Here is a 12949-nt window from a genome sequence, read left to right on the forward strand (position 1 = left end):
TATAGCTGCAGGTGACTTGAGTGATTGTTTGTTTTTAAACCAAAACAGTTTGATCTTGTTCATTATGGGAGATGGACGTTTGAGGTGGAATTCCGTTAGTGGTGTTATTTTTTTATCATTTTTTTTTTTATCAGTTTGAAGACATTAAGCAAACATTCATGACTTGTATTGAAATAGCTGAACAACTGGCATCTACCGCGGATGGAAAAACCAAAACAGTTTAGCCTTAGTTTTTAATATTTTTAATTACATTAAAAATATGAAGATAATTCGTTAAAATAAAAGTGCCTTTAAAGTTGACTTAACTATGAAAACTACAGTTGCATCTAATATGAATTTTAGTAAATTAAACCTATACTCTACTCATATTGTAAGTAATGGAGAAAATAATATTGGTCACAAGTATTTTCCTTTTTTTTCTTTTCATGATGAAAATGTTAATTATGTGCAGTTAGGAAAACCATAAAAAATGAAAGCTATTAAATGCTACGATTGGGTCAATGTAATGGTTTAACATACTCGGTGCTCTTCAACATTTTACACTACTTGATTTTTTCCTTTTTAATTTTGCTGTAGTATGTGGTGACATTAAAATTATTTTGATTCAGCGGGTTGGAAAATGGATGGATGGATGGTTTATTAAGCATGTTATAAAACTTTTGAAAAGCTTATTTGTATAGCCCTGTTGTTACAGAAGACCTAAACCTTTAAAATGAAGAAAAAGTATAAGCTATGGTACTTGACATACTCCTAATTATGTTTAGCAGTTTCTGTATATTCCATCAGCTAGATAGTGCATTGTAATGTAAAGATTCAACCATGAGCCTCACCTCCTTTGAAACTGAGTTTTTGGCAAAAGTGTGGAAAAGTGTTACTCTAGCAATGGATGTTATAGGTAAAACATACAAGACATTTATATATGTTTTGGGATGCAGTTAACATAATTAAGAACTGGAAGTTATATAACGCTGCCTATACCCTGCTTAAATGAATCCCTATACTCAGAACAGATTACTGAACAATGTAGGGACAGATAGGCCAGTAAGAAACTAGTGGCATTTTGAAACACCTTTTGACATTTAAGGCCAGAATCTGTCTATTCACTGACTACCCAATGTCAAAAAACTTGTTTTGGTGTGGTAACAAGATGGAATCGTTTACCCCGATTTTACCTTAAAGAACACTTGAACTTTGCAGTAGAACACTGGACATCCATGACAAAATATTTTTATTTAAAAAAAAAAAAAAAAAAAGTAAATCGATCACAAGGGAGTAAATACAAAGTGCATTATTAATATTTGGCCTAAACTGTGCATAGCACATCGACCAAAGCATTTGTTTTGAAGTAGCAGACTTGGGCAGTGGTCAATATTCAAGAAAAAAATTAATAGGGGAAAAAAAAAAAAAAAAAACCGAGACCTTGACAGATGTTCACCTTTAAGTATGATAAGCACCTGAAGTAATAACCAGTGCTATGCAGAAGTTGATAAGAAACAAAAATGTGATTAGCTGTGCATGACTGAATCAGTGCCTTGATCTAAATCTGGCAAAAAAAAATGTAGAATACCATGAAGACTGAGTGGTACTTTCAACGTGATGAGTAGTATTGATACCCTGTAGTAACACTAGGTGGTGTGTTTTTATAGATAGATCTTTATTGTCATTGTCACTTTTACAAAGGAACAACGAAACTGAAGGTGTAGTCGACTAAGTGTGAGGAATAAGAGTTAAAAAGACGAAGAGAGAAAATGATAACAAACCGAATAGTAATAAAAGTACTTAATAATATACAAATTGCACTTGTTGACTTAAGGTCTATATTGCATATTGGGAGAATGATACAGAGCAGTTTTATTCTGAGTTCAGGGCCATGATTGCTTTTGGATAAAAGCTGTTTTTAAGGCGGTTTGTCCTGCTTTTCATTGCTCTGTATCTCTTGCCTGATGGCAAAAGCTGGAAGATGCAATGACCAGGATGTGATGAATCCTGTGAAATGTCTATTGCTTTTTTGCGGCATCGGGAGGTGTAGATTTGTTCCAGAGTGGGGAGGGTACAACCAGTTGTTCTCTCCGCTGTCCTGACGACCCTGTGGAGCGCTTTCTTTTCTGAGGAAGTGCAGCTGCCGTACCACACACACAGTCCGTACGTGAGCACGCTCTCGATGGAACAGTGATAGAAAGCAAGGAGCAGATTTTTGGGGAGATGGTTCCAGGTCAGGTTTCCTCCTGCTCAATACCCAGAAACCTGAACACCGGGACCCTCTCCACACAGGCCCTGCCAGTGATGAGTGGCTGGATGTCAGTTTTGTTTTTTCTAAAGTCAATAACAAGCTCCTTCGTTTTTTTGGTGTTGAGGAGCAGGTTATTGACTGTGCACCACTCTGACAGCCGCTCCACCTCGTCCCTGTATGCCAGCTCACCCTCCTTGCTCGAGATGAGTCCGACCACTGTCGTGTCATCCGCAAACTTTATAATCTTGTTGCTATGGTGAGTGGGGACACAGTCATATGTGTAGAGGGTGTAGAGGAGCAGGCCGAGTACACAATCCTTCGGCATCCCGGTGTTGAGGCTGAGAGCAGTGGATGTGTGGAGACCCAGCCTGACCCTCTGGGAGCGACCAGACAGGAAGTCCAGTATCCAACTGCAGGTGAGTGATGGAAGTCCCAGATCTGCCAGTTTGGACACCAGTCATTGTTGGAGGATGGTGTTAAATGCCGAGCTGAAGTCTACAAAGAGCAGTCTGGCGTAACTCTCCTGCTGTTCCAGGTGGGTCAGGGCAGCATGAAGGGCTGTGGCCACAGCATCCTCCGTGGATCTCTTTGCTTTGTAAGCAAATTGAAACGGGTCCAGGTCTGCTGGCAGGCAGGCGATGATATGACTCTGCACCAGTTTCTCAAAGCACTTCATGATGACAGATGTGAGTGCCACTGGGCGGAAATCATTCAGACTGTTCGTGATGGATTTTTTCGGCAGTGGAACAATACTGGAGGACGTGAGGCAGGATGGGACAGGGACTGGTTGAAAATCCTAGTGAAGATTCCGGCCAGTTGATCTGCACACTCTTTCAGCACCCTTCCAGCCACACTGTCGGGTCCTGCAGCCTTCCTCGGGTTCACCTTCCTCATCACTCGCCTCACCTCACACTCTTCCACTGTGAGTATATTGCTGTTCTGAACAGGCTGCTGTGATGGAGCTGCTGTTGGTGTCGCCTCAAAGCGGGCAAAGATGTTCAGCTCCTCTGCCAGAGAAGCGTCTCCCTCAGCGGCCAAGGAGTTGCTGAATTTGTAGCCGGTGACGTTGTCCGTGCAGAACCTGATGCAATCCAGGACTGCCGTAGTGTGGTTCTCCAAGTCTTGGTGATTGAAAACCTCCTAATCTGTTCTCTGGAAGCAGTCCTGCAACTGTTGGGAGGCCTCCTCGGGCCATATGGTAACAATCCTGGTCATAGTGGGAGCTTGTATGCAGGGATTAGAAGCAAGGACGTGTGATCAGACTGGCCAAGGTGTGCTAGGGGTTTAGCCCTATAGGCCTGTCTGATGTTTGTGTACAACTTGTCCAGTGTTTTTACTCCCCTGGTTGCACACTTTGTGTTGATGGAATTTGGGGAGAACTGCTTTCAGATCTGCATGATTAAAGTCCCCAGAAATGATGTGAACAGCCTCAGGATACTTGCTCTGTTTACTGCTGATGGTGTCATGCAAAAGCCCCAGAGCCGAGTTAGCATTAGCATCTGGTGCTATATACACAGCAGTTAGCAGTGTAGCATTGAATTCATGGGGGAGGTATATGGGTCTGCATTTAATTGTCATAAACTCCACGTCTGGAGAGCAGTTTCTGGTGACTATGGTGGAATTTGTGCACCAGCTATTGTTCACATAAATACACAGCCCCCCTCCTCTTTTCTTACCGGAGCGCTCTGTCCTGTCTTGCCGGTGTGCTGTGTGGCCTGCTATCTTGATTTCCGTGTCCGGTATGAGTGGATTAAGCCACGTCTCCATGATCAGCAGAATGCAGCTGTCCCTGATGATCTTTTCAATCCGCAGCTGCCACTCGTCCAGTTTGTTTGCCAGAGACTCCACATTTCAGGAGAAAATGCTTGGAAGCGGTGGTTTGTGTGGCTGCTTCCTTAGCCTCACTAGCACGCCGCCGCCGGCTCCTCGAAGCTGGGATTGTAATCCACGGAGAGCCTGGTGTTCGTGCAGTGTCGTCCGGAATGTTGTGGACACGGAGAAACTCGCTCCGTAAGCCGATAGATAAAATATCCTGCCGGCTATACGTGTATCCAGGCATGGTGAAAAAACCAAATTGAGTCAGAGAGCACACAGCTGCAGCGTCTAAGCGCGCCGCCATTGTTAGTAACTTGATGGAACTTTAATCCATAAAGAAGAATGGACGCACATTGCTTACCATGGGTTGTACCCATTGGTAAGAAATGTATCCAAAAATATTTGCTGCTGGTGTTATAATAGTTTTGCCATTCACTTTAGGCTTATTCTTTTGTATTGCATCTTTGAGTCCTGTGTAGAACACCTTATGTGGCTGTTTTCATTACCAATTTTGATGGATTGCTGGTAATTTCTACTTGAATAAAAGGCACCTCCAGCTTTTTATAAACATGTAGATTTGAATTTTATGTTCTGCTAGTTTATTTTAATAGTTTTATGATGAACTCTTGTTTATTAAAATAATCTTCTGCACTATGTAAAGTGTCAAATAGTGATTCATGGTTTGGCTATATTCTAGTGTTTAGTGCCTTTTTTTCCTTCGCATCATTTATTTGTTTTCTGCTAATTTGGCAGGCATCTTATCCTGTATGTATTTATTAAACAATCATTTTAAGCAACCATTTTGAATTTAAAATAATAGCTCATATATTCAGTGTTTTTGGTACGTCCGTAATTGTGTTCATAACAATTACGTAAGAATGCTTTGAAATCTCTTATTTTATTTATTTTTTTTGTCCTGTGCCTCCTGACTCACCGGTACAAGAAATCCCCCACATATGATGCACTTTTGGGCTCGTTTTGATGTGTAGTCATACAAGATGTTTGGCCCTCTAGATCTGAAACCTGCTCATTTTTAGACTGTTTTGGACCATATTTTGTGTAGGAAATTACACCCTTATGACAAAGAGGAAACCAATAGGTGTCTTCAGCAAAAATAATCAGAAGGACTTGAACTTGTGCAGACCATATCAGCCTGCCTCGGGAGTTGACTGCCAATGGCATATGAGCAGTCAGTTACTCCTTTTCACAAAACTTGATAATAAGTGGGACTTGGTAATATAGGTATATGGACTGTCATTTTATACTTCAGTGTTGCATGAATATGATAATGTTTTTGGTATTTGATCTTTACTGGTGGCCATAGTCCTTATAAGAGACACTCCCAGAAAGACAGATTTCAAACATAAGAATGTGGGGTTATTGTTTTAGACTATTTCAATGTAGATGATTAAGAATATGTTGTTATTATTGGGTTCTGATCCATTACTAGGGATCCTAGCCCTCTATGGTTCTATATTGGAGGGTGAAAAATGAAAAGTTTCTTTGAAAATTGAGAACATTTAGCTTTAACCATTTAAATTGTCACACACATTTTAGTTTGTAGTATCTGATGCAACTATCTAGCTCATGAAGTAAATACATTTCTTATGAACACCTCAAAATATGGGCACCTTATTCTAATGACTTTTTCACATTTTGAGTAATTATAAATTTGCTATTCCATACCTCTGCTTTATGTAACTAGAGCATTATATTGTGCCAGATGCAGTCAATTTTAAAGTAATAGAATCCAATCCTCATAAGTTATAATATTCTGTTACAGATCCCTGTTTGAAGACCATTCGTTGCCATGAATAACTCCCTGGACAACACCATTTCATTTGAGGAGTATGTGCGATTGAAGGCACGTAGTGTTCCTCAGCATCGCATGAAAGAGTTTTTGGAGTCACTGGCAAGCAAAGGTCCTGAAGCCCTACAGGAGTTTCAGCAGACCGCCAATGCTGCAACAACAATGGTGTATCAGCAAGGAACAAACTGCATCTACACAGACAGCACAGAGGTGGCTGGGTCTCTGCTAGAACTGGCCTGCCCGGTAAGCAAGAGATAAAAACTTTCTATTTAGTCCTTTAATCAACTTGTACTTGCACTGTGTTTATTCTGCCTTTTTTTGCCCTTATCCTCTGCAGGTTCAGGTCCAGGTCCAGCAGTCTCCGCAACAGGTGAACCCATCACAACTCTCTCCACAGCTTGCGGCAGCTGTACACCAGGCTTCTGAACAGCAGCAGCAGATCCAAGTGCAGGTGCAGATCCAGAGTCAGCAGCAACAAGCGCAAACACAGGCCAACAACCAGACGATGCAGAACACAAGTCCTACCCAACAGCAGCAGCTATCCAACTCACAGTTACAGGCTGTTGCTGCAGCAGCACAACTGGCTGTCCAACATCCTGACATCTCAGAGGAGCATCTTCAGCAGCACCAGCAGGTAGTGCTTTATTTTGGTTTCGGACTTTGGTTATCTGTTACCTTGCTTAATAGTGGGTAGTATGCAACCTCTCTGTCAAGATTTTAAGTTATGAGGAATTTTAATAGGATGAGTATTTGTGGCTGAAAGAGATGTTACTACGTTTCCATGAGGAACTTAAGTGCATTATGTGAGTTTTGTTCAGAACTAGTTGGTCTCTTGTAGGTACAGTTGTAATTTTCAGTTTGTTGGACATCTGTATGAACCTTGGTTTAAGTTTTTGGTGTTTTGCTTATGTGAATAATCTGGCAATGATTTCCTTTAATGGTTAAATTTTAGCAGATAATAAAGAACACTGCTGTGGATCGCTACCTTCTGTGTTGGAAAGGTAATAAGAGTGGTTATGGTAATTGCTGAGCACTTGGTGTTTTTCTTTTTGCCACATGCATTAGCCGGTATTAAAATACATTTGCCATTGCCATGAGAAGACTGCTAGACTGACCAACTGGATATTATTGCATTGACCCATGGTGTTAGACCTGTTATAATGATCCTTCACAAATGTCTGAGATGGGCTGTGAAAACATTGGCCAGGTTTACCCGGGCATTTGCTGTACACCAGTTTTGCTAGAAATAAACCTAAAAATGATCCTATGCAAAATTGTATATGGCATAATGTTTGAAAAGGTCAGTAAAAGGATGAGTCATGTAAACTGGAGCTAGCACAACGTAATGCTTTTTCCATTGAAACTGCAACAGCCATTTTTACTTATACATTTTCATATGGCAACCAAGATATGCATACAGTATTTTAGTAGCATATGAATTTGTTTCCAGAAATCTTGTACTTCAAGGGATTTTTTTTTTCCCAACCCCCAAATCTTAAAGTATACTTCTAATTTAGGGATGCTCTGATCAGGTTTTTTTAAGGCGGACACTGATCACAGGTTTCAAGTTACTTGACTAGCCGATTCCAATACTGATTTTTTTGTTCTTTCCCCTTAAAAAAATCTTACATTAAGCTGCTGCATAACCAGATGTATAGAAGCCTTATGTTTTAAATTAAAATGTATTTCTAAACTATAGAAAATGTAATTAAACTATAGATCACAGGTGTTAAATGTTCATTTATTATTCACAAAATTGAACTCTGTAGGCTTATTTTATCAGTGACCATAAAAATTCTAAAATAAATAAAATTTTCTTAAAATACATAAGAAAATATCCGTGATATGTATGGCATAAAAGAAAATAAAATCCATCCACCCATTATCCAGCCCGCTATATCCTAACGACAGGGTCACGGGGGTCTGCTGGAGCCAATCCCAGCCAACACAGGGCGCAAAGCAGGAAACAAACCCCAGGCAGGGCACCAGCCCACCGCAGGAAAATAAAATGCTTCTCATAATTACAAGCTGTCCTATTGTTTAATGGTACCTTTCTGAAACAAGGTTTATTAAAAAGTAGTTTTCACCGTTTCTTTAATAGTAAAATGATATATATACATAGACTCACACAATAATTAGTTTTGGCAATTAAACACTACTTATATGTAAATATACCTGCACTTGTAGGTTTTTATTCATTAACTGCACTACAGCTTTTTTTTTTTTTTATTTAAATGTAGAATTTAACATTTACTATATTTATACAGGTGTGTTTTGTTTTTGTTTGTTTTTTTCGTTAAGTGTATCAGCTTTACATGCATTATTCAAGTGTAATTATAAATATGGATTACCATTTTAATAATGTAGTACTTGTTTCTTACCAAAACTTGTACTGTATGACAGACAACATCGCAACAAATACTAATAAACACAGTACAAATCTTAAAAAAACGCAAATGTATCAAATGCTCATAAATTGTTTATTAAACTGTTATTGCTTAACAGTTTTAGAGACCTATTTTTCTTTTAAAATAACAAGATTATTTTTAACTAAGCAACAGTTGCAAGTTCGTCTTTATCTTTTTCCAATTGAAAATGTAAGCTGCTGCATTTAAAACAAGCTCGCTGCCCAAGCTGAAACGGTGTCTGTTTTACTTCAAATAAGAATATAAAAAGGTCTGAATTGATTAAATTAGCTTTTCCTGCCGTTGGTCGATTTGCAGAGGATGACTTTTCTGGTTCCTTTTTCTCAGTTTTACTTCACTTTCTTTAGTGTGTAAAGGCTAATACAGCAACTCTTTCAGCATTTTTAGACGAGCGTCCGTATCGTCTAGGTGTGCGAACAGCCCCCCTGCTCACACCTCCTACGTCAGGATCAGAGAAAGTCAGCGCAAGAGAGAGAGAGAGAAACAAAAGTAAGTTGGGTAGCTTCTCAGCCATCTGCCAATAACGTCCCTTGTATGAAATCAACTGGGCAAACCAACTGAGGAAGCATGTACCAGAAATTAACAGACCCATTGTCTGCAGAAATCCGCGAACCAGCAAAAAATCCGCGATATATATTTAAATATGCTTACATATAAAATCCGCGATAGAGTGAAGCCGCGAAAGGCAAAGCGTGATATATCGAGGGATCACTGTATTACAATTGGCTCTGGTCTTTGTAAAGCAACCCCTGACTTGCTTTGGTGACACTACAGAAAGCTTGCTGTTTTAATAAAAACTACTAACTTTCCCAACTACCTTAATAACTTGAGTAAAGGAGCACTGCAACTAAATTATTGCAAAGCCTAGAAAAGCAGGGGCTGAAAAAGAATGTATTTTTATGATCTGCCAATTTACAGATCAATCGGCCGATTTAGATCGGCAGTCGATCAATCGGAGCATCTCTCCTTTACTTTTATATTTTTTGTATATATCACCTCTGACGTGTTAATTTGTTTTGGCCTACCATGTTCTAATATATTTTGCTAGTGTATTTTTTTTGATCATCCATGTAAACAGTAAAAAAGTTAATCCAGTTTGAGTTGACCACTGAACAATGAGGAAAGAACATGTCAGGATACTCATATTTTCTTCATTTTAAATTTATTCTGTGTGGTTCCCAAAACAAAAGAAAAAAACAAATCCTAATTAAATGTGTGTAGTGACTCTAAAAACTTCTTACAGTTTGTCTAAGTGATTATCTGTGAAAGCTTTTTTCTATCATTTTTTAATACTGGCTTCAAGTTTCTTTTTTACAGCTAGAAATATAGGAGGGATTATTGTTTTATGATTGTATATAATATCACACTTATTCTTTATTTAAGCATACAAATGACTGCTTTTTATTTATAGCAGGGGGTAGAATAATGATGCTGTGTTTCTCAAAGGAATGCATTCAACTGTGCCTGTAGCACTGCATCTCTGAAATTCTTGTCACATTCTTTCCATAAGGTTTTAGATAGAAAATGGGCATGGTTCCAATGATTGGCTGCCATTTGTAATTCCATTTAGTTTCCTACATATAGTTTAAGTTATTTACATTACCTGTTTTATTTAATCCAGGTACATTTTTTGCCACAACATGCAGATCTGAATTTCTTCTTGTTGTGTAAATAGAAAAAAGACACATGTAGTCTGATCCATGAATGTGAATCTCCGTTCTTTTAGTTCCCATTCACAAATTACAACAGAAATGTGGATGTCCAGATTAAGAATTTAATACATCCACCACCACCGTCACCAGAGCAATTATAGCTGGACATCATCACAGACTATCAGCAAGTACAGTTGAAAAACAGTTAAAAATTCAAGTTACCTCATGAAATTAACTTCCACTTTGGGTAGGATGCATGACTGTGGACAAGACTCTTTGTTGCCCTAAAATATACACACATATTAATAAATACCTGCCTACATAGTTGGGAATGACTATTAGTGATCATTAATGTGGTGTTGCCTTGGTTCTGTTATCACCTTTGTTTGTGTAAATAATTGTATTGTTGGAGTAAATATGTATAGTTTCTCATTCCTTGGCACATGCAAGTTGTTTCATTGTGGTTTAGGTACAAAATTGCATGCAACTATAAACAAATGAACAATTTGGATTTTAAAAGAAACGTTTTGCTCAATTGGCATCTTTTCATCTTTAAACTCCTAATTCATTGTTACTTGCAGTATCCCAAAATCACTAACTTAGTAAAACTAAGTGTTTCTTATCTGTAGTATTTCTTGAGATGGTGTGGGGTAAATGTAGTAAGTAGCATAGTATTGCAGTAATTTGTTTACCTGTACATTTTTTCAAGCAAGTTTATACAATTCTCAAAGACCTGTAGTATATCTTCTGATGGATGTTTTGGTGAGATTAGTGGATGTGCTAGCAGCTACTGGTATTTCAAGTGTGTTTACTATTTAACCTAATATGGCTATATCTTTTTCAAAAGGGAAGCAATAAGTGTTTGCCATAGATAAAGAAGGTACAGTAATTATATAAAAATGTCAGTTTATTAGTATAAATACATATATTGAAATAGCTGGCAACTTCATAAAAAGTCATTTTAAGACGAAAGTGCTTTGAAAAATGTAATGTTATCCTGTAAATTGTCTGTGTGAATATAAATTATATGAATGCATGCCATGCATTTCATGTTTTTATTTGTTTTTATAGAATATTTTCTTCATTTACTCTCAACATTTTAAAAACTGAACCACATTATTTAAGGAATGAAGCATAAAAACAACAATTAAGCTTCTCTTTTTATTTCAAAACATTCCAATATTCATAAATAAATACATTTTTAAGAAACTAGGGGGCTCCGCCCCCTGCTTGCTTCGCTCGCCAACCCCTTTGTTTGGTTGATCCATCCATCCATCATCCAACCTGCTATATCCTAACTACAGGGTCACTGGGGTCTACTGGAGCCAATCCCAGCCAAAACAGGGCGCAAGGCAGGAAACAAAGCCCCGGGCAGGGCGCTAGCCAATCGCAGGGCTCGCACACACACACCAAGTACACACTAGGGACAATTTATAATCGTCAATCCACCCATCCTGCATGTTTTTGGACTGTGGGAAGAAGCACCCAGAGGAAAGTCACGCAGATACGGGGAGAACATGCACACTCCACGCAAGGAGGACCAGGGAAGCGAACCCAGGTCTTCTAACTGCAAGGCAGCAGCGCTACCCACTGCACCACCGTGCTGCTGTTTGGCTAATCGGATATCCAATTTTAAAAGCTTTTTTTTTTTCTTTGGAATTGTTTCAGTTTCTTTAGTTGCACTTTTTACTTTAAAGGTTTATTAAAAACAATATATGGAATTACCTTTTCTTCACGATCGCATTGAATGTTGAATCCGTTTTTGGCGATACATTGTGACAACGCAACGTATAATCACCCGTGAGTGAATATTGTTTCAGTTTCTCTAATAAATAATCCAACGTTTTCTAATGGTTGTCCCTTTGATTTGTTAATTGTCATAGCAAAAGCTATTCTCACTGTAAACTGTAAACATTTTAATATGAATGGCATATCACGATCTCCTTTGGTGTCTAATGTTATTTGCGGAATATATACATCACCTTACTTGTCGCCTGTTAAGATTTGCATCGCTTCTCCGTCATCATAAATATACACCTGACCGAATTGTGTATTCTTTGAAATTAAACTTGTCGTTGCTTTAACTGTTGTAGGACGACCTTGCTTTGTCCTGCTATTTTTTTCCAATTACACCTGGCTCTGATGATTAATCACCTTTTGTTTGCGCTAATGAGATCTTTACTATCCTTTTTTTTTTTTTTTGATACTGTAGTGACTGACGTAATAAAGTGTCACAAAAGTTTTACTTGAACAATCGCCAACTGCGTAACCCCAAACACAACTGTCTAGCACCCTCTCCGACCCCGGGTCTCACCTCCCCCTTACCGCATCAATCAGTACCCCGCTATCAGTCTGTCTGCTGTACTCCGCCCCGCTCAATCGGACCTATCAGTCACTTAAAACAAAAAAGGCTTCAACCTGCTGGCAAGCTGCCTGTTCTGCTTGTCGCATGTCGTTGTTTTAAGAGCTGGGAGCACATTATGCGTGTCTACCAAAAGCAATCCAACAACTGCTTAGTTAGAGGTCTGTGGACTTGTTTTAAATGATGGCTCACTGACTTAGCTCGCGTGACGTTGTAAAAACAATAATTGTCCTTTATTTCTGGTCCAGGCATGGTTAAATCTCTTTCTTGCAGGATGTATAACGCTGCTCCCGTTTATGAAGTTCTAATCTTTTAATCCTGAGCCCTATTGGACGTGCTTTGTTTTCAATTCCGCTTGTTCTGGGCTGATTATCACTTTCCTTATTTTCTAAATTTGCACCTAGATTATTGTTTTTCTTTTTAGCATTTTTTTCAGTCCACCGCATTTGGGTCTCTTTTTCTCCGCGCTTTTCTTTCGTCTTCATTTAGTCGTCGACATTTCATTTCTATCTTATTCATTTCGTTTCTACCGTATTGACCTTATACACTTTATATGCACTGAGAGCCACGGAGCTGTGTGTGCTGCGTGACTGCCTTTACATTACTGATTTTTTTTTGCCCGTGGTCTTATCTTGTAAGTAGGGTGTGTCTTGC

At 38.8% G+C, this 12949-nt stretch overlaps 1 protein-coding gene across 1 annotated transcript in view; it reads left to right on the forward strand.

The window, feature by feature from the left end:
• The window catches only part of LOC114669197 (transcriptional regulator QRICH1-like), a 59310-nt gene that overhangs the window by 11544 nt on the left and 34817 nt on the right, over nt 1-12949 (forward strand). The window contains exons 2-3 of the mRNA XM_028825371.2: nt 5829-6098; nt 6193-6489. Coding sequence (XP_028681204.1) covers nt 5856-6098; nt 6193-6489 — 540 coding nt within the window. The 5' untranslated portion in view covers nt 5829-5855. The remainder of the gene's footprint in view (nt 1-5828; nt 6099-6192; nt 6490-12949) is intronic.

Source organism: Erpetoichthys calabaricus, chromosome 18 (assembly GCF_900747795.2).
Source record: "Erpetoichthys calabaricus chromosome 18, fErpCal1.3, whole genome shotgun sequence".
Lineage (NCBI taxonomy): Eukaryota > Metazoa > Chordata > Cladistia > Polypteriformes > Polypteridae > Erpetoichthys > Erpetoichthys calabaricus.